Below are 25494 nucleotides of genomic sequence, written 5' to 3'. Positions count from 1 at the left end.
ACCTCTATTAGAATCATTTACTACATTAAAACACACACACACCTCACCTTAATATGAATATGTGCTGCACCAGTAAATAATTGAACATATATTTAAATTATAATTAAATTAAAACACACACACACACACACCTCACCTTAATATAAATATGTGCTGCACCAGTAAATAATTGAACATATATTTAAATTATCATTAAATTAAAACACACACACCCCATCACCTTAATATAAACCAGTAGATAATGTCAGATTAATATAAACCAGTAGATAATGTCAGATTAATATAAACCAGTAGATAATGTCAGATTAATATAAACCAGTAGATAATGTCAGATTAATATAAACTAGAAAATAATGTCAGAGTAATATAAACCAGTAGATAATGACAGAGTAATATAAACCAGTAGATAATGTCAGATTAATATAAACCAGAAAATAATGTCAGATTAATATAAACCAGTAGATAATGTCAGAGTAATATAAACCAGTAGATAATGTCAGAGTAATATAAACCAGTAGATAATGTCAGATTAATATAAACCAGTAGATAATGTCAGATTAATATAAACCAGTAGATAATGTCAGAGTAATATAAACCAGTAGATAATGTCAGATTAATATAAACCAGTAGATAATGTCAGATTAATATAAACCAGTAGATAATGTCAGAGTAATATAAACAAGTAGATAATGTCAGATTAATATAAACCAGAAAATAATGTCAGATTAATATAAACCAGTAGGTAATGTCAGATTAATATAAACCAGTAGATAATGTCAGAGTAATATAAACCAGTAGATAATGTCAGAGTAATATAAACCAGTAGATAATGTCAGAGTAATATAAACCAGTAGATAATGTCAGAGTAATATAAACCAGTAGATAATGTCAGATTAATATAAACCAGTAGATAATGTCAGATTAATATAAACCAGTAGATAATGTCAGAGTAATATAAACAAGTAGATAATGTCAGATTAATATAAGACAGTGCTGCTCTGAAAGCCCCTGCTTGTCATTGTGGGTGCTGGTATCTCACGGCTTGAAGTACTTCTCCTTCTCCTCCTCCTCCTCCTCTTCCTCCTTGTGGAATATCTTCCCGTCTTGTTTTCTCCAGCGCAGATTAACACCGTCCATTGGAAAGTTCTTGGAGAGGTGCTCCCGAATCTGAAACAGCAGCACAAGAAACACAGTGTTATCAAGGAGCACCACATCTCTCTGTGTATCTATCAGGGAAACGAGAGGAAACTAGAAGGAACTAAAGGGAAGCAAAGTCAACGTGAGATTAGCTCATTAGTGTCATACGAAGCCCAGTACACAGGAAGCAGTGTCAGTTTGGATTTCTGAAAGGGCGTGTCACCTACCTGCTCTAAAATGGCTTCGCTCACTTTGGGGTCCTCAAGATTCATTCCTTTGGGTACATTTAGTTTGACCCTTGCTATTGCCATCTTATCTGTGCAGACAAACAGAAGAGTTCACACAGGCATTAACATAAGCATATTTGCATGTGTCTTGCAGATGATTCTCTGATTTCCCTGTAAAAATGCACATCACATTAGTGCAGAGCTTGCATGTAAAACAATAAGACCCCACGTAGTCTGTAATGTGCAGCACAGAAGAGATCACACAGCCATTAAATAAACCCCATGTCAAACAATAAGACCCCACGTAGTGTGTAATGCGCAGCACAGAACGGGAGCAGCGTTCCCTTTTTAGATTCAGAGATATTTGCAGATTTGACTGAGAAAGGGTCAATTATCAGTGAAAAACCTTCAACGACGCACTAACCCTTTGAATGTATTCATTTTGTTGCATTATACAATTTTGAAATAGAATTTAATTTAAAAAAAAACTGCCTTGCTAATTACAGCTTTATTAAAATGAGGGTAGCATAGAAAGAAATAAAAGTAAACAATAATTAAACACGCAATTAATTTTCCTTCCTTACTTTGGGAAAGCCCCGCCTTGAACGCAGTGTCTTAGACCTCAGTTTTCAGTATAGTGAATGCAGTGTCTTAGACCTCAGTTTTCAGCATAGTGAATGCAGTGTCTTAGATCTCAGTTTTCAGCATAGTGAATGCAGTGTCTTAGATCTCAGTTTTCAGTATAGTGAATGCAGTGTCTTAGATCTCAGTTTTCAGTATAGTGAATGCAGTGTCTTAGACCTCAGTTTTCAGTATAGTGAATGCAGTGTCTTAGATCTCAGTTTTCAGCATAGTGAATGCAGTGTCTTAGATCTCAGTTTTCAGTATAGTGAAAGCAGTGTCATAGACCTCAGTTTTCAGCATAGTGAATGCAGTGTCATAGATCTCAGTTTTCAGTATAATGAATGCAGTGTCTTAGACCTCAGTTTTCAGCATAGTGAATGCAGTGTCTTAGATCTCAGTTTTCAGCATAGTGAATGCAGTGTCTTAGACCTCAGTTTTCAGTATAGTGAATGCAGTGTCTTAGACCTCAGTTTTCAGTATAGTGAATGCAGTGACTTAGACTTCAGTTTTCAGTATAGTGAATGCAGTGTCTTAGATCTCAGTTTTCAGTATAGTGAATGCAGTGTCTTAGATCTCAGTTTTCAGTATAGTGAATGCAGTGTCTTAGACCTCAGTTTTCAGTATAGTGAATGCAGTGACTTAGACTTCAGTTTTCAGTATAGTGAATGCAGTGTCTTAGATCTCAGTTTTCAGTATAGTGAATGCAGTGTCTTAGATCTCAGTTTTCAGTATAATGAATGCAGTGTCTTAGACCTCAGTTTTCAGTATAGTGAATGCATGCTTTGCCATTGTTGCCGTCTTGTTTGCTTTCTTGTTCTCTCTACATGTTTATGACTGGCAATATGATCTTTTAATGGGATTGACTCATACATGATCAACGGCAGTAAAACTTGAACAATAGTGTCCCACCATCCTCATAGAGATAATCAGATTTTGTTTCAGCTGTCTTTTACTGAAACATTGCTTTTTTTTCTTCGTTGGTGCAGCTGTCATGTTGACACGCGAGTGAAGTCACCTAAACTCAACTTGCAAACAAATGCACGTGGTATGTCGTCTTCAATCACTACACTGTACTGTACGTTACATTTTTACCAGTTTCTAAACGCTTGATATGATGGTATTTCTGAAATGTTTGTTTTTTAAAAGTGAAATAAAACAAAACCTGTGAAAGTATGAGTATTGTGATTTTTATTTATGTTTATTTATGTTGACTATTTATACTTCTAAATAGTAACCTATGCTTCAAAAACGTTTTCAATTATACGACGAGTTCAAAACTGCGACGTTCCTAAGCAGCACCGGGCAGCCCTCTCCATAGAGGCAGAATCTCCAGACTCCTGCTTCACCCGCCCTGCACTACTGGATTCACTGGAGCCCCAGCGAGCTCTGTACAAATGTGACGTGCATTTTAACAGGGAAATCAGAGAATCATCTCCAGACACACGGAAACATGCTTATGTTAATGCTTTGCACGAATGCTCTCAAAATGAGATGTTGGAGTCTCGAGGGAGGTTGATATTTGTTAACTTGTAAAAGTTAATAAACTGAGTGGAAGGTTGTTGCCAGTTACTGTGTAAAATGTGCGCATTTTACCCTTAGAGGGAACGCTGAATGTGAGTTAAGTGCAGGGCTCAGGTGGGGTGCTGGTACCTAGAACACAAGAAGCAGACGTGTAGAGGTAGACTTTCAGAGATGAACTCTTGTGTTTAGATGTTTAGAGGAGTGTCTAATGTTAGGGCAGTTTTCAACAGTATAAACAGGGTTACCTGAAGACAGATTATTTGTACTGGACAATATAATGTAACTCTATACATTAGGATTCCAAACCGAAAGACAACCGTCTGCTCTCCTAGTGTTGTTGCTGAATAGTTGCACAAAGCTCTCCCACAGCTGATATAGCTCTAGTGGATCACATGACACGTGAGGTGGGCTGTGAATCACACTGAACAGACTGCCATCTTCAAACTGCACTTACCTTGAGAGACCGGAGTGGAAGGGGGCCTCGAGGATTCTCCTTCTGTAACAAGAAAGAGAGAAAAAAAGAAAGTTTATAACAAAGCCAGATTCCTGCAGTGGTTCTGAATCCACTGAAGTGATTACACTGCATACCTTGAGAGACCGGAGTGGAAGGGGGGCTTGTGGGGTCTGAATCTGTAAAGAAAACACACAACAACAAGATTTAGCGTTTCCTGTTTCAAGTGTATTGTTCAAATGCATTTCAATGAAACTGTGTCTATGCTGCTGTCTCCACCAGGGCAATGCTGACAATGACATGGTGTATTGTTTTCAAATAAATATAATAAATAGACAGTAAGAATGTATATCACAGCACACGTCTCTCCTGGGTATAACAATGAGGGGTAGCTGCTCCCTCTCACACTCTTAATGACCGGGCTGGATTCTGGTTCTTCAGATCTCTAGGCTACACCCTGTCCTGCTCTGGAGGTCAGACAGCTACTGAAGGATCAGATGGACTGAGCCTCTGAGTCCCTGCTCACAGACTGGGGTACAAACACCGAGCTGAATAATTAAATAAACCCCATGTCAAACAATAAGACCCACGTAGTCTGTAACGTGCAGCACAGAAGAGTTCACACAGCCATTAAATAAACCTCATGTCAAACAATAAGACCCACGTAGTCTGTAACGTGCAGCACAGAAGAGTTCACACAGCCATTAAATAAACCCCATGTCAAACAATAAGACCCCACGTAGTCTGTAACGTGCAGCACAGAAGAGTTCACACAGCCATTAAATAAACCTCATGTCAAACAATAAGACCCACGTAGTCTGTAACGTGCAGCACAGAACGTGAATTAAGAGCAGGGCTCAGGTGAGGTGCTGGTACCTAGAACACAAGAAGCAGACGTGTAGAGGTAGACTTTCAAAGATGAACTCTTGTGTTTAGATGTTTAGATGAGTGTTTAATGTTGGAGCAGTTTTCAACTGATTTAAACATGTTTCCGTCAGGCAGTCAGTTGAATGCTTGCATGCTGGTTTAGACCTCATTACCATTCCTATGAGTGGATTTCAATGCACTGACACGTCTACAGTGAGTGGTTTAGATCAGGGCTTCTCTAACTTGGTCCTGGGGACCCCCTGTGTCTGCTGGTTTCCATTCCAACAGAGCTCTCAATTACTTAACTAGACCCTTAATTGAACTGATAATTTGCTTAATTAGACATTATTACTTGTTTTCAGCTCTTAAACAGTTGCAGTTCAAGTTACTTGTCAAATGTTATAGCTAACTTGAAATATGCAACTGTTTAAGAGCTGAAAACAAGTAAAAAGGTCTAATTAAGCAAATTATCAGTTCAGTTAATGGTCTAGTTAAGTAACTGAGAGCTCAGTTGGAATGAAAACCAGCAGACACAGGGGGGTCTAGTGGTTCACGTGACACATGAGATTGCCATTCTACTGTGGTTTGTGAATCCACTGAAGTGATTACACTGCATACCTTGAGAGACCGGAGTGGAAGGGGGGCTTGTGGGGTCTGAATCTGTAAAGAAAACACACAACAACAAGATTTAGTGTTTCCTGTTTCAAGTGTATTGTTCAAATGCATTTCAATGAAACTGTGTCTATGCTGCTGTCTCCACCAGGACAATAAATAAATACTAATACAATCAAACAATAAGTAATTTATTACAAAGCCACATTCAAACTGAACTAGTGCACTCCATACCTTTAGAGGCTGGTGTTGAGAGAAGGCTTGAGAGGTTTGGATTTGCAGGAGTAAAAATACATCATTTGCATTTCTACATTATTGTTTAAATATATTTGAGCGACACCGTGTGTGTGTGTGTGTGTGTGTGTGTGTGTGTGTGTATGTGTCAGTGTGTGTGTGTGTCAGTGTGTGTGTATGTGTGTGTGTGTGTATGTGTGTGTGTGTGTATCAGTGTGTGTCAGTGTGTCAGTGTGTGTCAGTGTGTGTGTGTCAGTGTGTGTGTGTGTGTGTGTGTGGGTGCGTGTATGTGTGTGTGTCAGTGTGTATCATTGTGTGTGTGTGTCAGTGTGCGTGTGTGAGTGTGTGTGTATGTGTGTGTGTCAGTGTGTGTCAGTGTGTGTATCATTGTGTGTGTGTGTGTGTATGTGTGTGTGTCAGTGTGTATCAGTGTGTCAGTGTGTATGTATCATTGTGTGTGTGTGTATTTGTGTGAGTGTGTGTGAGTATTTGTGTGTGTGTGTGTGTCAGTGTGTGTGTCAGTGTGTGTGTGTGTGTGTGTGTGTGTGGTGCTGTCCTCACCAGGGCAATGGTGAACTCACTGTTAAATTAGTGAGGTTGATAAGAACACAGAGATTCATTTATAACTCATGGTGTGAGCTGTCAATCACACTGAACAAACTGCCATCTTCAAACTGCATTTACCTTGAGAGACCGGAGTGGAAGAGGGGCTCGAGGATTCTGCTTCTGTAACAAGAAAGAGAGAAAAAAGAAAGTTTATAACAAAGCCAGATTCCTGCAGTGGTTCTGAATCCACTGAAGTGATTACACTGCATACCTTGAGAGACCGGAGTGGAAGGGGGGCTTGTGGGGTCTGAATCTGTAAAGAAAACACACAACAACAGGATTTAGTGTTTCCTGTTTCAAGTGTATTGTTCAAATGCATTTCAATGAAACAGTGTCTATGCTGCTGTCTCCACCAGGGCAATGCTGACAATGACATGGTGTATTGTTTTCAAATAAATATAATAAATAGACAGTAAGAATGTATATCACAGCACACGTCTCTCCTGGGTATAACAATGAGGGGTAGCTGCTCCCTCTCACACTCTTAATGACCGGGCTGGATTCTGGTTCTTCAGATCTCTAGGCTACACCCTGCCCTGCTCTGGAGGTCAGACAGCTACTGTAGGATCAGATGGACTGAGCCTCTGAGTCCCTGCTCACAGACTGGGGTACAAACACTGAGCTGAACAAGAGCACAGACTGAACAGGGAGCCTTCAGTCACAGCAGAACAAGGGGTACTGATAGCTGCAATCCACATCACCCCATTACCTCTGGAAGGATATTGACCATCCCATCAGCCTGAGCAGGGAGCCTGTGATTGATTCTCAAAGTGGAAACTGCTAGATTTGTCACCACCAGGATTTATTGAAGAAATCTAATCAGGCTTCCCTCTTTGAACCTGCAGGTTTACACTGAATTAAATGAGAACACAGTCTGAACAGGGTCCTCACCCTCACAGCAGAAGAAGGACATCTGATTGTTGCAGCCATAGTCAATCCATCCACCAGTCTTACTCATCGCCACACAGTTCTCATCTCCTCCCCAATTGTTTGGTTCCCAGTAGTTCCAGGTGTGAAATGTGTAGTTATCCCCCTGGTGTGACCACTTCCAGGGCTCATTGAACAGGCCTATCCAGAAGGGCTTGCCCTGCGCTTTCTTCACTATTTCTTCATTTTCACTGGCGTTCTTTATACTGACGAGGTCGGTGTGGTGTTCTCTACAGTACTGCTGAGCTTCAGTCCAGGTTTTCAGTTCTTCAATCAGGGTGTATCTCTCAGTGATGTTGCTGGTCTCTGTGAACACAAACAGATCAAAATCAATGTGATCTGTGGAGGTGCGCTGGTTCTCCTGTTGTATAGTGATTGAACCCGAGTCACACCCGGCTCAGCTATCAAGGTCATGAAAAGCAGCATCTCTAGCAGTGCATGGGAGTCTCTTTACTTTATGTCTGAAAAGTATTTAATAGCAAAGTGGGGGATGGGGGAGTCTATTTAATGATTTAGGAATAATGACCGTTCTTTTTCAAACTGATCATTCATTTTCCTCACAGTCGGTGCACAATCAATATGAAGCAAACAGGATCATTATGAACACATCCCCCCCATGTGCTTTCATGTCTTTCCTGTACTGGCTGGTATTTTTCTATTTTGAAGTCAGCCTGTTCCAATGACAGTTTCAACATTCTAAAGCTCTGAGGGTGTCGACTGCATGATAATGAGCACTCTACTAGGAACCTGATTGGCTGAGGCAGTGCAATGACTGTTTAGTTCAGGTGGCTGTGGTATTTATTATTATTATTCATGGTGAATAATAATTTCCTATAATCGTTGTTATTGTACAGTCTTATTGTACACGGTGATGGTGTGAGACCCGTATGTCATAAGATTGCCCGTGTATGATAAGCGGGATGATAAAACTGCTAACTTCAATCTCTAAAAACAAACTCTACCACCAGTGCATGATCACAACAACACTGTTTAGAAGAGAAAGAAAAGTTACATTTGACACGAGCAATGAGACTGGCTCATCACTGTGGAGGCTGTACCTCATGAAACATGGCATTTATGTAGCCTAGTGTTGGTTAGGGAAGCACCTGCTAACCGAGCACCTGTTGTGCTATCAGTCTGTCAGATCCTCTGCTCATGGTGACTGAAAATAACTTGTAACAGGGAGATGCAACTTTTATATATTGCAGAATACCTGTCAGACCTCATTTGCATAACAAATGAATCAGTCATGTGAGGTTCAGCCCACTACACACAATACAGCAAAGCTACAACCCTCTTTATCACCTTTTATTCTAATACAAATAGTTATTTAACTGCTAAACATATTTCTTCTACATGTCTAATAAGGGCTACATATTTAAGACAAGGATTTTGCTGTCTGGAATATAAACAATCTAAACAAAACAATATGAACTTTGAAGAATACACATTTTCTTACGTTTCATATGAAGGAAAAAAAATTATAAGAAAATGTGTTATGAATAACACACCTTCTTAACATTTTTCTTAATAACAAACTTAGAAACATGCTGGATTTAAGAAGATGTTTCTTCTTTTGAACGTTTCAAGATTACGGCCCCTGTGCAGTATCCAGGGGACCTGGCTTCATCCCCCAGTCCAGTCAACCTATTCATTAACAAAGGAATTGAATCTCAACTCACCGCTGTAGCACATGAAATAGTTACTCTGACCGCAGAGTGAATCCTCCCACTCTCCCTCTGAATTGACTGAAGCACAGAAGAGGCATGGTTCCCAGTTGGAGTAGATGACATCACCTCCACTGGACCACTGCCAGTTCTCTTTGTCACGATACAGCCCGATCCAATACCAGTTATATACAGTAAATGAAGGTATAAGACCTATAAGCTTATTAACCCTGGCCTGGTCTTGAATGGTGGGCAGGTCTCTGCCTTGGTTTCTGCAGTAGCTCTGAGCTCCCTGCCATGTCTTCCCAGTTCCTTCATAGAAACACTGACCAGAGGAGCCGCCTGGGGAGAGGGGACAGCACAATAAAGATGAGTGAAAACGTGTTCTTCAGAGAAAAGAATTCCACTGGAAATGGAACCAACAGTCACAGAATACTGGTCTTGTAAGAATGTGGGACACTAGTAGAACTGTATGGTGATAATAAATATACTAACAACATGCTTGTGGTTTGTACTGTAACACGAGTATCATTCTGGCATGAGTGACGAAGGTCATGGAAACACCAGGTAGACAAAGAAATCATTGTGAGAAAAACTCAGTTCACTGTCAATCAATGTTAATGTTATTTTAGAATGTGTAAAGGTACATGTCTTGTTATTAAAGGATATTGCACAGCACAGCACAATAACTTAAAGCCTAAGGAAATATAACTGGGGTTTTGTTTATTATTTTTACCCCATTATGACCCTCTGTGATTGATTCTCAAAGTGGAAACTGCTAGATTTGTCACCACCAGGACCTATTGAAGAGATCTAATCATGCTTCCCTCTTTGAACCTGCAGGTACACACTGAATTAAATGAGAACACAGTCTGAACAGGGTCCTCACCCTCACAGCAGAAGAAGGAATTCTGATTGTTGCAGCCATAGTCAATCCATCCACCAGTCTTACTCATCGCCACACAGTTCTCATCTCCTCCCCAATTGTTTGGTTCCCAGTAGTTCCAGGTGTGAAATGTGTAGTTATCCCCCTGGTGTGACCACTTCCAGGGCTCATTGAACAGGCCTATCCAGAAGGGCTTGCCCTGCGCTTTCTTCACTAGGTCTTCATTTTCACTGGCGTTCTTTATACTGACGAGGTCGGTGTGGTGTTCCCTACAGTACTGCTGAGCTTCAGTCCAGGTTTTCAGTTCTTCAATCAGGGTGTATCTCTCAGTGATGTTGGTGGTCTCTGTAAACACAAACAAACAGCAGCTGAGAGGCTGGGAGCTGTGGAGGTGAGCTGGCTCTGAATCCAAAACAAACTGTGTGTTTTCATCAATCCTACAATTTATCACAAACGGCATCCTGTCTACAGTCAAGTACATCTGTGTGTTATTTAAAAATAAGGGGCAAAATTCAGACCAGAAGTATATTTTTGAGTTGTTATTATTATTTATTTCTTAGCAAACGCCCTTATCCAGGGCAACTTACAATTGTTACAAGATATCACATTATTTTTACATACAATTCCCCATTTATACAGTTGGGTTTTTACTGGAGCAATCTAAGTAAAGTACCTTGCTCAAGGGCACAGCAGCAGTGTCCCCCCACCTGGGATTGAACCCACGACCCTCCGGTCAAGAGTCCAGAGCCCTAACCACTACTCCACACTCCTGCCAGTTGGTTAATTTACTCCTGCTTTGGTGTTGTCAGTTGGGTATTGTAGATCACATTGCAGACAGATTGGTATTCTCAGTAACGAGTTTAAGTCTGCAAATGTGTAGACACTGGCTATCACTAATTAATCAATGTAATTTACTCAGTATGCAAACACAGAGACACGGGTTATCACCGTGTGTAATTTACTCAGTATGCAAAATGCAGAGACACGGTTATCACCGTGTGTAATCTACTCAGTATGCAAACGCAGAGACACGGGTTATCACCGCGTGTAATCCACTCAGTATGTAAACGCAGAGACACGGGTTATCACCGTGTGTAATTTACTCAGTATGCAAACGCAGAGACACGGGTTATCACCGTGTGTAATTTACTCAGTATGCAAACGCAGAGACACGGTTATCACCGTGTGTAATCTACTCAGTATGCAAACGCAGAGACACGGGTTATCACCGCGTGTAATCCACTCAGTATGTAAACGCAGAGACACGGGTTATCACCGTGTGTAATTTACTCAGTATGCAAAATGCAGAGACACGGTTATCACCGTGTGTAATCTACTCAGTATGCAAACGCAGAGACACGGGTTATCACCGCGTGTAATCCACTCAGTATGTAAACGCAGAGACACGGGTTATCACCGTGTGTAATTTACTCAGTATGCAAACGCAGAGACACGGGTTATCACCGCGTGTAATCCACTCAGTATGCAAACGCAGAGACACGGTTATCACCGTGTGTAATCTACTCAGTATGCAAACGCAGAGACACGGGTTATCACCGCGTGTAATCCACTCAGTATGTAAACGCAGAGACACGGGTTATCACCGTGTGTAATTTACTCAGTATGCAAACGCAGAGACACGGTTATCACCGTGTGTAATCTACTCAGTATGCAAACGCAGAGACACGGGTTATCACCGCGTGTAATCCACTCAGTATGTAAACGCAGAGACACGGGTTATCACCGTGTGTAATTTACTCAGTATGCAAAATGCAGAGACACGGTTATCACCGTGTGTAATCTACTCAGTATGCAAACGCAGAGACACGGGTTAGCACCATGTGTAATTCACTCAGTACGCAAACGCAGAGACACGGGTTATCACCGTGTGTAATCTACTCAAAGTGTGCCCGACACAGGAGACAATGATTGGCACCTCCACTTCAAACAGTGTCTCAGCTCTGATATGACCAGCCAATCAGAAACACTCTCTGGCCTCCCTTTGTTCTGAAGATCCAAGTCAAAGTTGTCCCTTCAGAATGGCTGCAAAGCTGTGGAGTTGGTGTACCACGTCTCTGGTTCCCTTAAGAGATCCTGCTTTACCTGAAACTGAACTATACCAACGGGAAGTACACGCAAGTATCAAGCTAATACTCATCAGGGTATGAGATATATATAGTAAAATATATATGTGTGTATATATGTGCGTGTGTGTGTGTATATATATATATATATATATATATATATAGTTCGCAGGATATCAGCACCTCTGTCATAGACGTGAGGAGGACTTGCATGGACACAGTTAGTGATGAACCTAATGATCCTTGTGAACCCGGTCAGACAAACCAGCATAAGAGAGAAAAGAACCTCAACGGGCACAAGCCTGGAGTTAAATGGCCAAGAGCTTATGAGAAAACTGCATGGGACACAGTAAACACAGATCTGTGCTTTGTGTTGAAAAGATTAAGTGGAACAGTTGAAAAGAAGCTGGATAAATTTGGGGACATCATCTACGCATATGGAAGCGAGAGGTTTGGAGTTGAAAAAAGGAAGGAAAAAGTACACATTCTTCCTGGAAAGTCTAGACGGCAGCAAGTGATTGAACGCTTAGTTAGAGAAAGGAGACAGCTGAGGAAGCAATGGAGAAGAGCAGAACAAAGTCAGAAGGAGGGACTCAATCTCTTACAAAGGGTCATAAAAGATAAGCTTGCAACATTGCGCAGAGCTGAGCGCCTACGGAAACGCTACAAAAAGGAGCGTGCAAGAACTAACTTTTATAAAGACCCATTGTGGCAGGCTAGCTCGCAGTGGTGAGGTGTGGTAACGTCACGGACCAGGAAATGACTGAATCAAAACAATGGATGGGTGGGTGAAGCTGAATGCAACGGCACTCAGCGTGGATTTATTAAATAAACAAACCAAAAACAAAAGATTTAAACAAACAACAAAACAGAAACAAAAGGGCACAAGGGCCAAACGAATAAACAGACAAACAAGTAAGTGTCGGCTGGCTAATCCAGCACGTTTTAGCAATTGTTATTTTATGTCTTCTCTCTATCTCCCCGTACCTCCTCTCTGTACACCCCAACCAACCCCGCAGCAAGGACAGCTGCCGGTTCTTATACTCTGGCCGAGGGGTTAACTAGCTGTTAATTATCTTATTACCCCTCGGCCACAGTCTGCACGCGTTTGGTAAGGATGCATGACTGTCAGCTAGTTAAATCAGTAGCTGATCAGTCACGCATCCTCATGGGGTTTTAAATTATAAATATAAAAACAATAACAAAAGCCGAGGCGCTTTTATCCGCACCGCAAACAAAAATACAAATAATAATACATAGGGGCGGGACACTCCGCTACACCCATTCAATTTTGTAAATAAGTTATTCACCAGTGAGAAGAATGGCACACTAAAAGCATCTAAGTTTGAGCTGGAGAGATTTTTGGAGGAAACTCATACAGATTCAAAAAGGCAGGATCCTATGTCAATTCCTTCAGACATCCCACCTATCAATCCACCAGAATACCAAATGGAGGACTGTGCACCTAAGTGGAATGAAGTAGAGCAAGCTGTGAAAAAAGCAAGGGCCTGGTAGAGTTAACAGTGCCATGGGAGGAAGCTGTAGATGAGGCGTATGAGAGGAAGAAACTCCGGTATGTTCAACTAGCCACTGAAGCGGAACAGCGAGGATGGAGAGTTCGGGTTTACCCAGTGGAAGTGGGTTGTCGAGGATTTGTGGCACACTCTACAACCCGGTTTCTCAGAGACGTCGGACTCAGTGGCCAAGAGTTGTGTCGCACAGTGAAGAAATTATCTGAAGCAGCAGAGAGGAGCAGCAACTAGCTGTGGTTGAGACGGAAAGATTCTGGCTGGGGATCTCAAGCACAATAGAAAGAACGAAACGCTGATGTAGGGGACAGGGGGGTGCTGCTGTCTGGGATGTTGAAATCCAAAAGGACATGGTCCAGAAGGCTCTATGTATTATTGATTTTTCAACCTGAACTGAGAACTAATGGTTTACACCAAGTCCACAAGTTAGCGTCAACTATCAGCAAGTTTGAGCATCACCATTGAGGGACACATCAGTCATATGCAGGATATTATGAATGACTGGGGACTGACAAGTGATCTACATGAGGCCAGACTGCTCTCTCTCACACTTGTAGACACAGTACAGGAGTGGACCAGGAAACATTTTGAGAAACTGTGTGCTGCCTTAACAGGGAAATGCTCCAAGTACAGCAATCCCTGCACAGCCCTGCACACAGCCTGTCTCAGACAATGTAAGAAGGATGAGGACCCAGTGATCCCTGCACAGCCCTGCACACAGCCTGTCTCAGACAATGCAAGAAGGATGAGGACCCGAGAGACTTCTACAAGGAGCTGAAACTCCTTTACTATGCAGGTGAAGCACATCCAGGGAACAATGTAGACAAGAGCGTCAAGCTGCTGTTCATACATAACCTGTCTGCAGAGGTCAGAGCTGCCATGAGCGCAGTGGAAATGCAGACAATTCAATGCCCACCATCCTGGAAGCTAAAGGAGAGTATGGTGAAATATACAGATACCCGGCCCAATACCAGCAGCACTCGGGTACTAGGAGATGAAGCAGAGCCTGACTTTCCTGGATCTGAAAGAAATGAACTGCCACAGAACTCCCAGAGAAGATTTCAGCCTTCACACAGCAAACCCCAGCCCAGGGGGGAAGGTAAACCTGACAGCCCTACACCTCACCAGAGGGGGGAAACACAGTGTTATAGATCCAGCCATCTATCACTAACGAAATGTAGATATCTTTTGGAACTGCCTCTGAAACACACCAAACACATCTAATAAGCGTATGTTTTTGTATCCTTTCAAGGGCAAACTTGGATTCAGGGTTTTGACTGAAAATATTTGCAAGCTGAAATAGTTTGAGATATTAGCAGCTGTAGGAGTGGGTGGATTTGCAAACTCATACAAGCTCCCCTCACAAGGATGCTTAATAATTAGAAGAACTAAAATAAATGAATAATCAATTGCAATATAGCAATAATTATGTCTTTACCTTTGTAGCACATGAAGGCTTTCTGAAGGTTGCAGGGTAAATCAGTCCACTTTCCGTCTGAATTGACTGAAGCACAGAAGACGTCTGCCCTCCAGTTGGAGTAGATGACATCATCGCTGTTAGACCACTGCCAGTTCTGTGTGTCATCACGATACAGCCCGATCCAGGAATCCCCGAGAGAAGCTCCTGCAATATTTAAGAGCTGCTCTGCTTCTTCCTGGCTGCGCACAGTGGCCAGGTCTGTGTGCTTCTCTCTACAGTACCTCTGAGCATCAGACCAGCTCTTCACAGTTTTCACAAACACGTGTTTTCTGATCTGGTTGTACGCAGGCACACAAAACCCTGATAAAGAATAAACAGCATTATTAACATGCTGATAGCTAGTGGAGTGAAAGATTAATAGACTGAGACAGGCTAGCATCCTATACCAGCTCATTCTCAGAAATGTTCTGTCCCTGCCGAGGAACTGAAGACATTAAAAAAAAAAAAAAAAAGATTTTTATTTGTATTTAAATAAATTTTAGAAACATATTTTCATATATTTTAACATCAATGGAGATTTTCATTTTTAAATATATTGCAATATGTTCCATCAAATACATGAAGATATTTTGAAATCTATTCTGATTGATGTAAGGTATTACCCTGTGTGGCGCTGTAGCCTCCCAGATGGTATTTGCAGGCACAGACACAGAAAGCTGCACGGTTAAATGCACTAATGAGCCTTTTAATTAAACAAATGAACAACACAAAATGATACAAAAACTAACAACACCACACTGGTCAAAATAAAAGGCACAAGGGCTGACAGCGGTGCGAGGTATTCCGGCAGCGTAATGATGCTAGAGGCAACGCTAACAGCTGTGCGGGGCGCTGCGGCAGAGGAAATGATGCTAGTGGCAACGCTAACAGCTGTGCGGGGCGCTGCGGCAGAGGAAATGATGCTAGTGGCAACGCTAACAGCTGTGCGGGGCGCTGCGGCAGAGGAAATGATTCTAGTGGCAATGCTAACAGCTGTGCGGGGCGCTGCGTCAGAGGAAATGATGCTAGTGGCAATGCTAACAGCTGTGCGGGGCACTGCGGCAGAGGAAATGATTCTAGTGGCAACGCTAACAGCTGTGCGGGGCGCTGCGGCAGAGGAAATGATGCTAGTGGCAACGCTAACAGCTGTGCGGGGCGCTGCAGCAGAGGAAATGATGCTAGTGGCAATGCTAACAGCTGTGCGGGGCGCTGCGGCAGAGGAAATGATGCTAGTGGCAACGCTAACAGCTGTGCGGGGCGCTGCAGCAGAGGAAATGATGCTAGTGGCAATGCTAACAGCTGTGCGGGGTGCTGCAGCAGAGGAAATGATGCTAGTGGCAATGCTAACAGCTGTGCGGGGCGCTGCGGCAGAGGAAATGATGCTAGTGGCAACGCTAACAGCTGTGCGGGGTGCTGTGGCAGAGGAAATGATGCTAGTGGCAAATGATGCCAGTTGTTTTTAACAGTTGTTTTTAGCTCTCCTTGCTCGCTCTCCCATACTCTCCTCTGTACACTCTCTGCGAGGGTAGGGAGCTGCAGGTTTATATACAGTGACCATCTCCCGATTAGCAAAAATTAATCAATGAATTAACTCGGGAGATGGTCATCGTCTGCACGAGTTTAATAAGGATGTGTGACTGTCAGCTAACTAAATAAATCACTAGCTGATCAGTCACGCATCCTCACAAAGTTTTTAAAATCTAAAAACAGTAACAAATACGCAGCGCTTTTATCCACGCTGCAAACAATAATACAAATCATAATTACACAGAGCACATATATACATAGGGGCGGGACACTCCGCCACACATGCCCCTCCTTGTGTGCAGCACACATGGCCTTTTCAGCCACCTCCCCCCTTAGTCCCCAAAGTGCTCTTGCTAGTGGAAGCGGTGGAGGTGGTGGAGGCAGAGGCAGGTCCCGCTGCTCTGCTCTTGCTGGTGGAAGCGGTGGAGGTGGAGGAGGCAGAGGCAGGTCCCGCTGCTCTGGTCTTGCTGGTGGAAGCGGTGGAGGTGGAGGAGGCAGATGCAGGTCCCGCTGCTCTGCTCTTGCTGGTGGAAGCGGTGGAGGTGGAGGAGGCAGAGGCAGGTCCCGCTGCTCTGCTCTTGCTGGTGGAAGCGGTGGAGGTGGAGGAGGCAGAGGCAGGTCCCGCTGCTCGGCTCTTGCTGGTGGAAGCAGTGGAGGTGGAGGAGGCAGAGGCAGGTCCCGCTGCTCTGCTCTTGCTGGTGGAAGCGGTGGAGGTGGAGGAGGCAGAGGCAGGTCCCGCTGCTCTGGTCTTGCTGGTGGAAGCGGTGGAGGTGGAGGAGGCAGAGGCAGGTCCCGCTGCTCTGGTCTTGCTGGTGGAAGCGGTGGAGGTGGAGGAGGCAGAGGCAGGTCCCGCTGCTCGGCTCTTGCTGGTGGAAGCGGTGGAGGTGGTGGAGGCAGAGGCAGGTCCCGCTGCTCTGTCCTTGCTGGTGGAAGCGGTGGAGGTGGTGGAGGCAGAGGCAGGTCCCGCTGCTCTGCTCTTGCTGGTGGAAGCGGTGGAGGTGGTGGAGGCAGAGGCAGGTCCCGCTGCTCTGCTCTTGCTGGTGGAAGCGGTGGAGGTGGTGGAGGCAGAGGCAGGTCCCGCTGCTCTGCTCTTGCTGGTGGAAGCGGTGGAGGTGGAGGAGGCAGAGGCAGGTCCCGCTGCTCTGCTCTTGCTGGTGGAAGCGGTGGAGGTGGAGGAGGAAGAGGCAGGTCCCGCTGCTCTGCTCTTGCTGGTGGAAGCGGTGGAGGTGGAGGAGGCAGAGGCAGGTCCCGCTGCTCTGCTCTTGCTGGTGGAAGCGGTGGAGGTGGAGGAGGCAGAGGCAGGTCCCGCTGCTCTGCTCTTGCTGGTGGAAGCGGTGGAGGTGGAGGAGGCAGAGGCAGGTCCAGCTGCTCTGCTCTTGCTGGTGGAAGCGGTGGAGGTGGTGGAAGCAGAGGCAGCAGGTATTCTTCTTCTGCTGCTGGAGGTCTAGGATCTGGACCTGTGGGCCTTCCCCCCTTGGGCTGTGGCCTCCCAAGTTCCCCCCTTCTGGGCGCTGGATGCACAGGCTCCCCCCCTTCTGGGCGCTGGATGCACGGGCTCCCCCCTTCTGGGCGCTGGAAGCACGGGCTCCCCCCTTCTGGGCGCTGGATGCACGGGCTCCCCCCTTCTGGGCGCTGGATGCTCGCTCTCCCCCTCTTCGTATTGCATGGGGCATATGGCTAATGTGTGCCCATATGCCCCACAGCTAGGGCACAACTCCACCACGACGTTCGTAATATAAACCTCCCAACCATCCTCCCCGATCTCCTCCTGCTGTTGCTGCGGTTGCTGTTGCTGCTGCAGCTTACCTCTCCCCCTTCTCTTCCTGCTCCTTCTTCCTGCCTTCCTCTCCTGGGCCGGTTCCTCCTCCTCGTTCTGGAAGGGGCAGATCGCTACCGTGTGCCCATAGACCCCGCAAGCAAGGCACCAGCCTTGGTCCTCCAGACCACCGAGGAGGTCCTCAAACACAAAAAACACTTTTTGAAAAAAAAACAACAAAAAAAGCCCTTTGCTGTTCCTGGTCCAGCTCCTGGAGGCGTTGTTTGTCCAACGCAGGACACCATATGTGGCAGAGTGGTTGCAGCGATGACGTCACGGACCAGGAAGAAGTAATACATAAACAAAGAAGGTCGGTAGTGAAACTGCAGCACTATGGTGCTCAGCGTTTTATTAAATAGTAAAATAAAACAAAAGATTTAAACAAAACAAGACAGAAACAAAAGGGCACGTTGGCCAAACAAATAAACAAATAAGTATCGTGCTAGTGAAAACCAGTATGCTTAGCAGTTGTTTTTAGCAGTTATTTTTAGCTCTCCTTGCTCGCTCTCCTGTACTCTCCCCTGTACACTCTCCGCGAGGGTAGACAGCTGCAGGTTTATATACAGTGACCATCTCCCGATTAGCAACAATTAATCAATGAATTAACTCGGGAGATGGTCACCGTCTGCACAAGTTTAATAAGGATGCGTGACTGTCAGCTAGCTAAATAAATCACTAGCTGATCAGTCACTCATCCTCACAAAGTTTTTAAAATCTAAAAACAGTAACAAATACGCAGCACTTTTATCCGCGCTGCAAACAATAATTCAAATCATAATAACACAGTGCACATATATATATATATATAGGGGCGGGACACTCCGCCACAGGGGTGCTGCGTCAGAGGAAATGATGCTAGTGGCAACAGTGGCAGTGCTAACAGCTGTGCGGGGCGCTGCGGCACAGCTAGCAGTGGCAATGCTGACAACAGAACATGCTGCCTCCTCCAGACCTGCAGCCAGCCATGTGAATGCTGGCAGTGGAAATGCTGACCACAGCACGAGGCAGCTCCAGCCGCTCCGCCTCCTGCTCCTGGAGGGGGCAGTTCACTGTGAAGTGCCCACACCTCCCATAGGCGGAGCACCAATGCAGGACTTCCATAGTGCTCAGGTAATCAACCTAGCTGCCGTCCTGCTGCGTAGCTGGCAGGGGTGTGGATATTCTGGCAGTGGCGACGGCCACTGTGGCTCTGGAGCTGGCACTGGCTTCTTGGCTCGCCTCTGGGGATGACCCCCCCCCCCCCCCCCTCCATTTCCTCGGCACTCGAGCTGGCAGCTGTTCCTCCTCCTCTTGGAGGGGGCAGTTCCACTGGGAAACACTGGGAAGGTGGTAATCCACCTTTGTTGGTTGGAGAGCCTTGAGGCGGAGCCATTCTTCAAATTACTCCACTTCTTGGCCAAAGTAGGCCTTGAACAAGGGTCTGCCCCCTTGCACTCCCTATGGATGTGCCCAGAGTCCTGACATACAGTGAGCCCCTTCTGCTCCTCCACACTCTCATCCTGCCCCCTTTTCTTTCTCTCCATCTTCCTCTTCGGGGCAGGCGAGGCACCATGGAAGTGCATCCTCCATCTGGGTCTTTTGGTCTGGTGGCTGGGGTTGGATCCCCCAAAGGAAACCATCCCTCCTCCATCCTCACCTCAACCTGATAGTGGCCTTCATGCCAAAGGGGGTCTTCGTCTGGGCCCACGTCCTGCCGGTGCCCAAACTCCTCGGAGGCAGACACCTTTGGCCAGCGCTGCTGCTCCTGCTGGATTTCCTTCTGCTCCATTTTCTTTTCTTTACTTTGTTTTCTTTTACCCTGCAGTTCCTGGTCTGTCACTAGGGGCACTGCCCCGCTTCTGACACCGTATGTGGTGCAGTAGCCTCCCAGATGGTATTTGCAGGGTCAGAGACACACACAGAAAGCTGCATGGTTAAATGCACTAATACACCTTTTAATTAAACAATTAAACAAAACAGTACACGCACTAACAAAACCACACTGGTCAAAATAAAAGGCACAAGTGCCAAAACAAAAGGTTTGACAAAAACCTCACAAAATGTAAACAAAACAGACAGCATGGAACACGAAACACAGAACACAGTCCTCCACCTCTATTCTATCAATCCTAATCCTTACCAAAGATCTGCTACATACACAAGATTGTCAACTCTGCCTTTTCTTCCGTCCCTGTCGAAGCAGTGCATCGTGGGAATCCAAAGAGTCCCCATATCGACTTATCCCCTATCTGTAGAATGTAAAATATGCTTCATTTCCTATTCAAGGCATTGTCTTTTTAAAACGGTTGTATTTTTAAACACGATTCACTTAGATTTATTTAGAGCTTCCTTAACACATACGTGTTATTATTTCTACGATCAATGTTTTCACCTGGCCTGACAAGAACTCTTTATCACTGAAGTGCTGTCAGAAATTGCCACTGTCATGCATATTCATGAGCAGTCAAGCAGTGTGGCTTGGTTGTCAAGGACAGACAACAACTAGTACTACAGTATAATGCCTAGGAGGTTGTGGCAGACAAAGCTGCAGGTCTTTTAGAACATAAGAACATAAGAAAGTTTACAAACGAGAGGAGGCCATTCAGCCCATCTTGCTCGTTTGGTTGTTAGTAGCTTATTGATCCCAGAATCTCATCAAGCAGCTTCTTGAAGGATCCCAGGGTGTCAGCTTCAACAACATTACTGGGGAGTTGGTTCCAGACCCTCACAATTCTCTGTGTAAAAAGTGCCTCCTATTTTCTGTTCTGAATGCCCCTTTATCTAATCTCCATTTGTGACCCCTGGTCCTTGTTTCTTTTTTCAGGTCGAAAATGTCCCATGGGTCGACATTGTCAACCCCCTCCCTCCCTGCCAACCCAATATACCCCCTACACACACACACTCACACGCACGCACACACGCACACACACACACACACACACCCTGTGACAGGCAGACTGAACACAAGAGGGCTGGGAACCTCTCCATAGACATGTAAAATAATGTGTAACATACAGGCAGGGAATGTGGAAAATACCAAAGCACATAGTGAGAAAAACAGAAATAAAGGAAACCCACCTGCAAGCAGAAGGATGAGCAGCCCTCTCTCCCCCATCACAGCAGACTCTGCATTAGAAAGAGAAGACTTTCTATTAATCACCTTCATAAGGGAAGCTTCAAATATAAAAAACACAGCAAAACAAAACAACAATAAAAACAGAATACTCAATCACATTGGAACCGCAATAGAAATGTTTATTTAACCTCAATAGAAATGTTTATTTCACCTCAATAGAAATGTTTATTTGTATTATTTATTGAGGAATTACATTGCATATGTGTTCCATGTTCCAAGACTTCTGTTTACAAAATAAACACCACAGTATATTTGATAGGTCTGTGATACCACAGTGCTGAAGAGAAATAATATCATTAGAACTGAATATTTTCATGTGTTCAGTTCAGTGTTCGGTATTGAAGGGTTTGATGCATGCTCAAGCTTAAACACATAACAATTCCTCATCTGCATTGCTTTCTTTATGTTCATGATGTATTGGTGCTTTCACAGTAATGTTTTACTCGTTAACAATTACAGTAGAACCTGCAATATCTGATTTAATTGAGACGAACAAAAAGACAAAAACTAAATACTGTACATGGACAGGACGGGAAAACATGCTGTATTACATAACAACGGATCCGCTTCTAACAGATGTGACAGCGGTCGTCATGGAAACGAGTTCAGAACCCCAGCACTGTCGATTTAAACATCATGAATGTGGACAGCTGTATCACAACTGTATCTGTACTGTACCGGTACTGGAAAGTGAGTTAGGACAGAAAGTGGTTTCGTACGGGTATATTCTATACCGAAACAAACTGTATTGATACAAGTGTGAACAGCGCTTAAAAACACTGTTGCGCCTGCTGATCTGATTGAGATCAGTCGATTGAATGGGACGTGATCAAGCAAGAATCATCCCATAGGAATGGGCCAGTAGGTACCTACTAGCCTCCTAACCCCTTAATCTACCCCCTACCCTTAAACCTAATGTCTACAACTAACCTAATCTCAACCCCTAACCCTAACTGTGTTACTATTAAAGTAATTTTTACTATTATTTCAGCACCGACTGTACCTGAGACTGGTGAGGTGGGGACAGCAACGACTGTCCCTGAGACTGGAGAGGTGTGGACAGCAACGACTGTACCTGAGACTGGAGAGGTGGGGGAGTAATGACTCTACCTGAGACTGGAGAGGTGTGGACAGCAACGACTGTACCTGAGACTGGAGAGGTGGGGACAGCAACGACTGTCCCTGAGGATGGAGAGGTGGGGACAGCAACGACTGTCCCTGAGGCTGGAGAGGTGGGGGAGTAATGACTCTACCTGAGACTGGAGAGGTGTGGACAGCAACGACTGTACCTGAGACTGGAGAGGTGGGGGAGTAATGACTCTACCTGAGACTGGAGAGGTGTGGACAGCAACGACTGTCCCTGAGACTGGAGAGGTGGGGACAGCAACGACTGTACCTGAGACTGGTGAGGTGGGGACAGCAACGACTGTCCCTGAGGCTGGAGAGGTGGGGACAGCAACGACTGTCCCTGAGGCTAGAGAGGTGGGGACAGCAACGACTGTCCCTGAGGATGGAGAGGTGGGGACAGCAACGACTGTACCTGAGACTGGAGAGGTGGGGGAGTAATGACTCTACCTGAGACTGGTGAGGTGGGGACAGCAACGACTGTACCTGAGACTGGAGAGGTGGGGGAGTAATGACTCTACCTGAGACTGGAGAGGTGTGGACAGCAACGACTGTCCCTGAGACTGGAGAGGTGGGGACAGCAACGACTGTACCTGAGACTGGTGAGGTGGGGACAGCAACGACTGTCCCTGAGGCTGGAGAGGTGGGGACAGCAACGACTGTCCCTGAGGCTAGAGAGGTGGGGACAGCAACGACTGTCCCTGAGGATGGAGAGGTGGGGACAGCAACGACTGTCCCTGAGGCTGGAGAGGTGGGGGAGTAATGACTCTACCTGAGACTGGTGAGGTGGGGACAGCAACGACTGTACCTGAGACTGGAGAGGTGGGGGAGTAATGACTCTACCTGAGACTGGTGAGGTGGGGACAGCAACGGCTGTACCTGAGACTGGAGAGGTGGGGACAGCAACGACTGTCCCTGAGACTGGAGAGGTGGGGACAGCAACGACTGTACCTGAGACTGGAGAGATGGGGACAGCAACGACTGTACCTGAGACTGGAGAGGTGGGGGAGTAATGACTCTACCTGAGACTGGAGAGGTGGGGGAGTAATGACTCTACCTGAGACTGGTGAGGTGGGGACAGCAACGACTGTCCCTGAGACTGGAGAGGTGTGGACAGCAACGACTGTACCTGAGACTGGAGAGGAGGGGACAGCAACGACTGTACCTGAGACTGGAGAGGTGTGGACAGCAACGACTGTACCTGAGACTGGTGAGGTGGGGACAGCAACGACTGTACCTGAGACTGGAGAGGTGTGGACAGCAACGACTGTACCTGAGACTGGAGAGGAGGGGACAGCAACGACTGTACCTGAGACTGGAGAGGAGGGGACAGCAACGACTGTACCTGAGGCTGGAGAGGTGGAGACAGCAAATGACTGTACCTGAGACTGGAGACGTGGGGACACATTTGAACAGCAGTGCTGAGGGCAGTTATTCTTCATGTTGTATGGCTCTGTCCACTCTCTCTAGAAAGATCATGTAAGAATCCTGCAGGTTTTTGGCAGTCTGATGCGTTGTGTGCATGGCTATCATTACATTGAAACCATTGCTCTTCTTTTCACACCCAGGGAACACAGTGACCATGGCTGATGGTTTCCCTTTGCGGGAATTACAACCCTGTCATGCTTGAAATTGGCAAGTGCTGAATTAATTGCAATATCATATCATTTTAATAAACTAATAAACAATATGGGGGATAATTAATTCCGTGTTTGAATTTTAAAATGGCTCTATATAAATCTGGTGATACTGAGCAGTATGTTTATTTTCTAACTCAGCATAAGTGACATTCATTTTTGGTAGGAATAAACGTATAAAATGCATTCATGTCTTTACAAAATCATTCTCATTTCAGAATATTCTTTTAAAAACTGTAAACAGGATCATGTTATTATTCATGTCTTCTTGTCAACCGACATGTCGTTATTGTTAAACTTCACGTATTCCTCTGAAAGAAATCTGCACTGTAACAGTGTCGTTGCTTGCAATTGCTGTACTAGATACATGCTAGAGGCTGTGTCCCCACCAGTTTAATTTAATCTTAATTTTATAATAAGTAACACTACACACAGGGTCACTTTCATTTCATTATTTAAAAGCACAGAGAAGTTAACAGGTTTAATACCCACAGCAACATAGATTTATTTGCGGAATGGAACGGTATCGTTGAACTCCCGACCGTACCATAACAACAAAATTGAGAGGGGGGAAATGAAAATCGTATTTCCTGAATTTACAAATTATTATTAGTTTCCCCAGTGGTGAAGGCACAGACAAATAAAAAAATATATATTATTACGGATTACAATTTTGATCCAGACAGAAACACAGATGTGACCCCCTGTGTGCTGAACTATATATTCCATGTCTCCCTATTCAGTGCAATGGAACGGTCGCAATTCACTCTGCCTAGCAACGACGTCAGGCTGCCATGACGTCAGACTGCTAGTTTTGGGGTTCAGTTTCTGTAAAACTAGGACCCCCCCAAAATATATTAATTATTGCGCATGCACACCCCCGGGATTATGTGTATGCCGAGCGGGGTTCTTTAATTTGCTATGCTTAGAGATACAGGTGTATAAAAAAGCATCTTAATAATTTAAAAGAAAATAAACTCTGTATCTCAACAAGTATTCAACCAAGTGCTACCCCGTCCTCAGGGTTTGTTGAGCCTGCCAGTCCGACCACACATAAACATGTTCATGCATATCGGTGGGATGTTACCTCCCTTTTGAGCTGGTTGTAAAATCGACTTTAAACAGGACCTTCATTCAGACCTTAACGATGCCTGTGCGACCGTGCAGACACAACATTAAACAGCTCTACAGCCATCTCCACTCTTAACGAACAGTACTTAATCACAAAAATGTTTATGAAAAAATCTACATATTTCAATAAGAAACTGGAATGATAAAGTAAATACAAAGTCTGCTCTACAGTTTTATATAAGCATTGGTTAAAAATGTACACACTGGCATCTGTTTCTCTTTTTAAAGCTTGTGAGGCATAATAACTTAAATAACAGTTATTCACATTTTGGGTTAGTGTAGGCTCACAGTTTAGATACTACAGTAATCCGG

At 44.7% G+C, this 25494-nt stretch overlaps 2 protein-coding genes across 2 annotated transcripts; both read right to left on the bottom strand.

Moving 5' to 3' along the window:
- Positions 1-4804: 4804 nt before the first annotated feature.
- LOC131722712 (macrophage mannose receptor 1-like) lies at positions 4805-10091 on the bottom strand. Its single transcript, XM_059015714.1, has 4 exons — positions 9763-10091; positions 8889-9215; positions 7171-7512; positions 4805-4836 (listed from the first exon to the last, which is right to left on the bottom strand). The coding sequence occupies exons 1-4, from the start codon at positions 9827-9829 to the stop codon at positions 4805-4807; spliced, it is 768 nt and encodes a 255-aa protein (XP_058871697.1). The 5' UTR covers positions 9830-10091.
- A 4149-nt stretch (positions 10092-14240) lies between these two features.
- Positions 14241-21323, bottom strand: LOC131722711 (snaclec bitiscetin subunit alpha-like). Its single transcript, XM_059015713.1, has 3 exons — positions 21232-21323; positions 14811-15152; positions 14241-14299 (listed from the first exon to the last, which is right to left on the bottom strand). The coding sequence occupies exons 1-3, from the start codon at positions 21317-21319 to the stop codon at positions 14241-14243; spliced, it is 489 nt and encodes a 162-aa protein (XP_058871696.1). The 5' UTR covers positions 21320-21323.
- Positions 21324-25494: the final 4171 nt, after the last annotated feature.

The sequence above is a fragment of the Acipenser ruthenus genome, chromosome 51, assembly GCF_902713425.1.
Source record: "Acipenser ruthenus chromosome 51, fAciRut3.2 maternal haplotype, whole genome shotgun sequence".
Classification (NCBI taxonomy): Eukaryota; Metazoa; Chordata; class Actinopteri; order Acipenseriformes; family Acipenseridae; genus Acipenser; species Acipenser ruthenus.
Note: the sequence above shows the minus strand (reverse complement) of the source record. Positions and strands in the feature narration are given on the sequence as shown.

Excerpts from the sequence above, each read along its gene's own strand:
- LOC131722711 (XM_059015713.1), bottom strand. The coding sequence starts at position 21,319 with ATGAAGGTGATTAATAGAAAGTCTTCTCTTTCTAATGCAGAGTCTGCT. Across the intron at positions 15,153-21,231 it reads GCTCATCCTTCTGCTTGCAG|GGTTTTGTGTGCCTGCGTAC; the intron begins GTGGGTTTCCTT and ends ATTCTTTATCAG. Across the intron at positions 14,300-14,810 it reads AGCCTTCATGTGCTACAAAG|CTTCCAGGATGGTGGGCATT; the intron begins GTAAAGACATAA and ends ACTCTCCTTTAG.
- LOC131722712 (XM_059015714.1), bottom strand. The coding sequence starts at position 9,829 with ATGAGTAAGACTGGTGGATGGATTGACTATGGCTGCAACAATCAGAAT. Across the intron at positions 7,513-8,888 it reads CTATTTCATGTGCTACAGCG|AGACCAGCAACATCACTGAG; the intron begins GTGAGTTGAGAT and ends TTGTGTTCACAG. Across the intron at positions 4,837-7,170 it reads GTCCTTCTTCTGCTGTGAGG|GTACCAGCACCTCACCTGAG; the intron begins GTGAGGACCCTG and ends CTTGTGTTCTAG.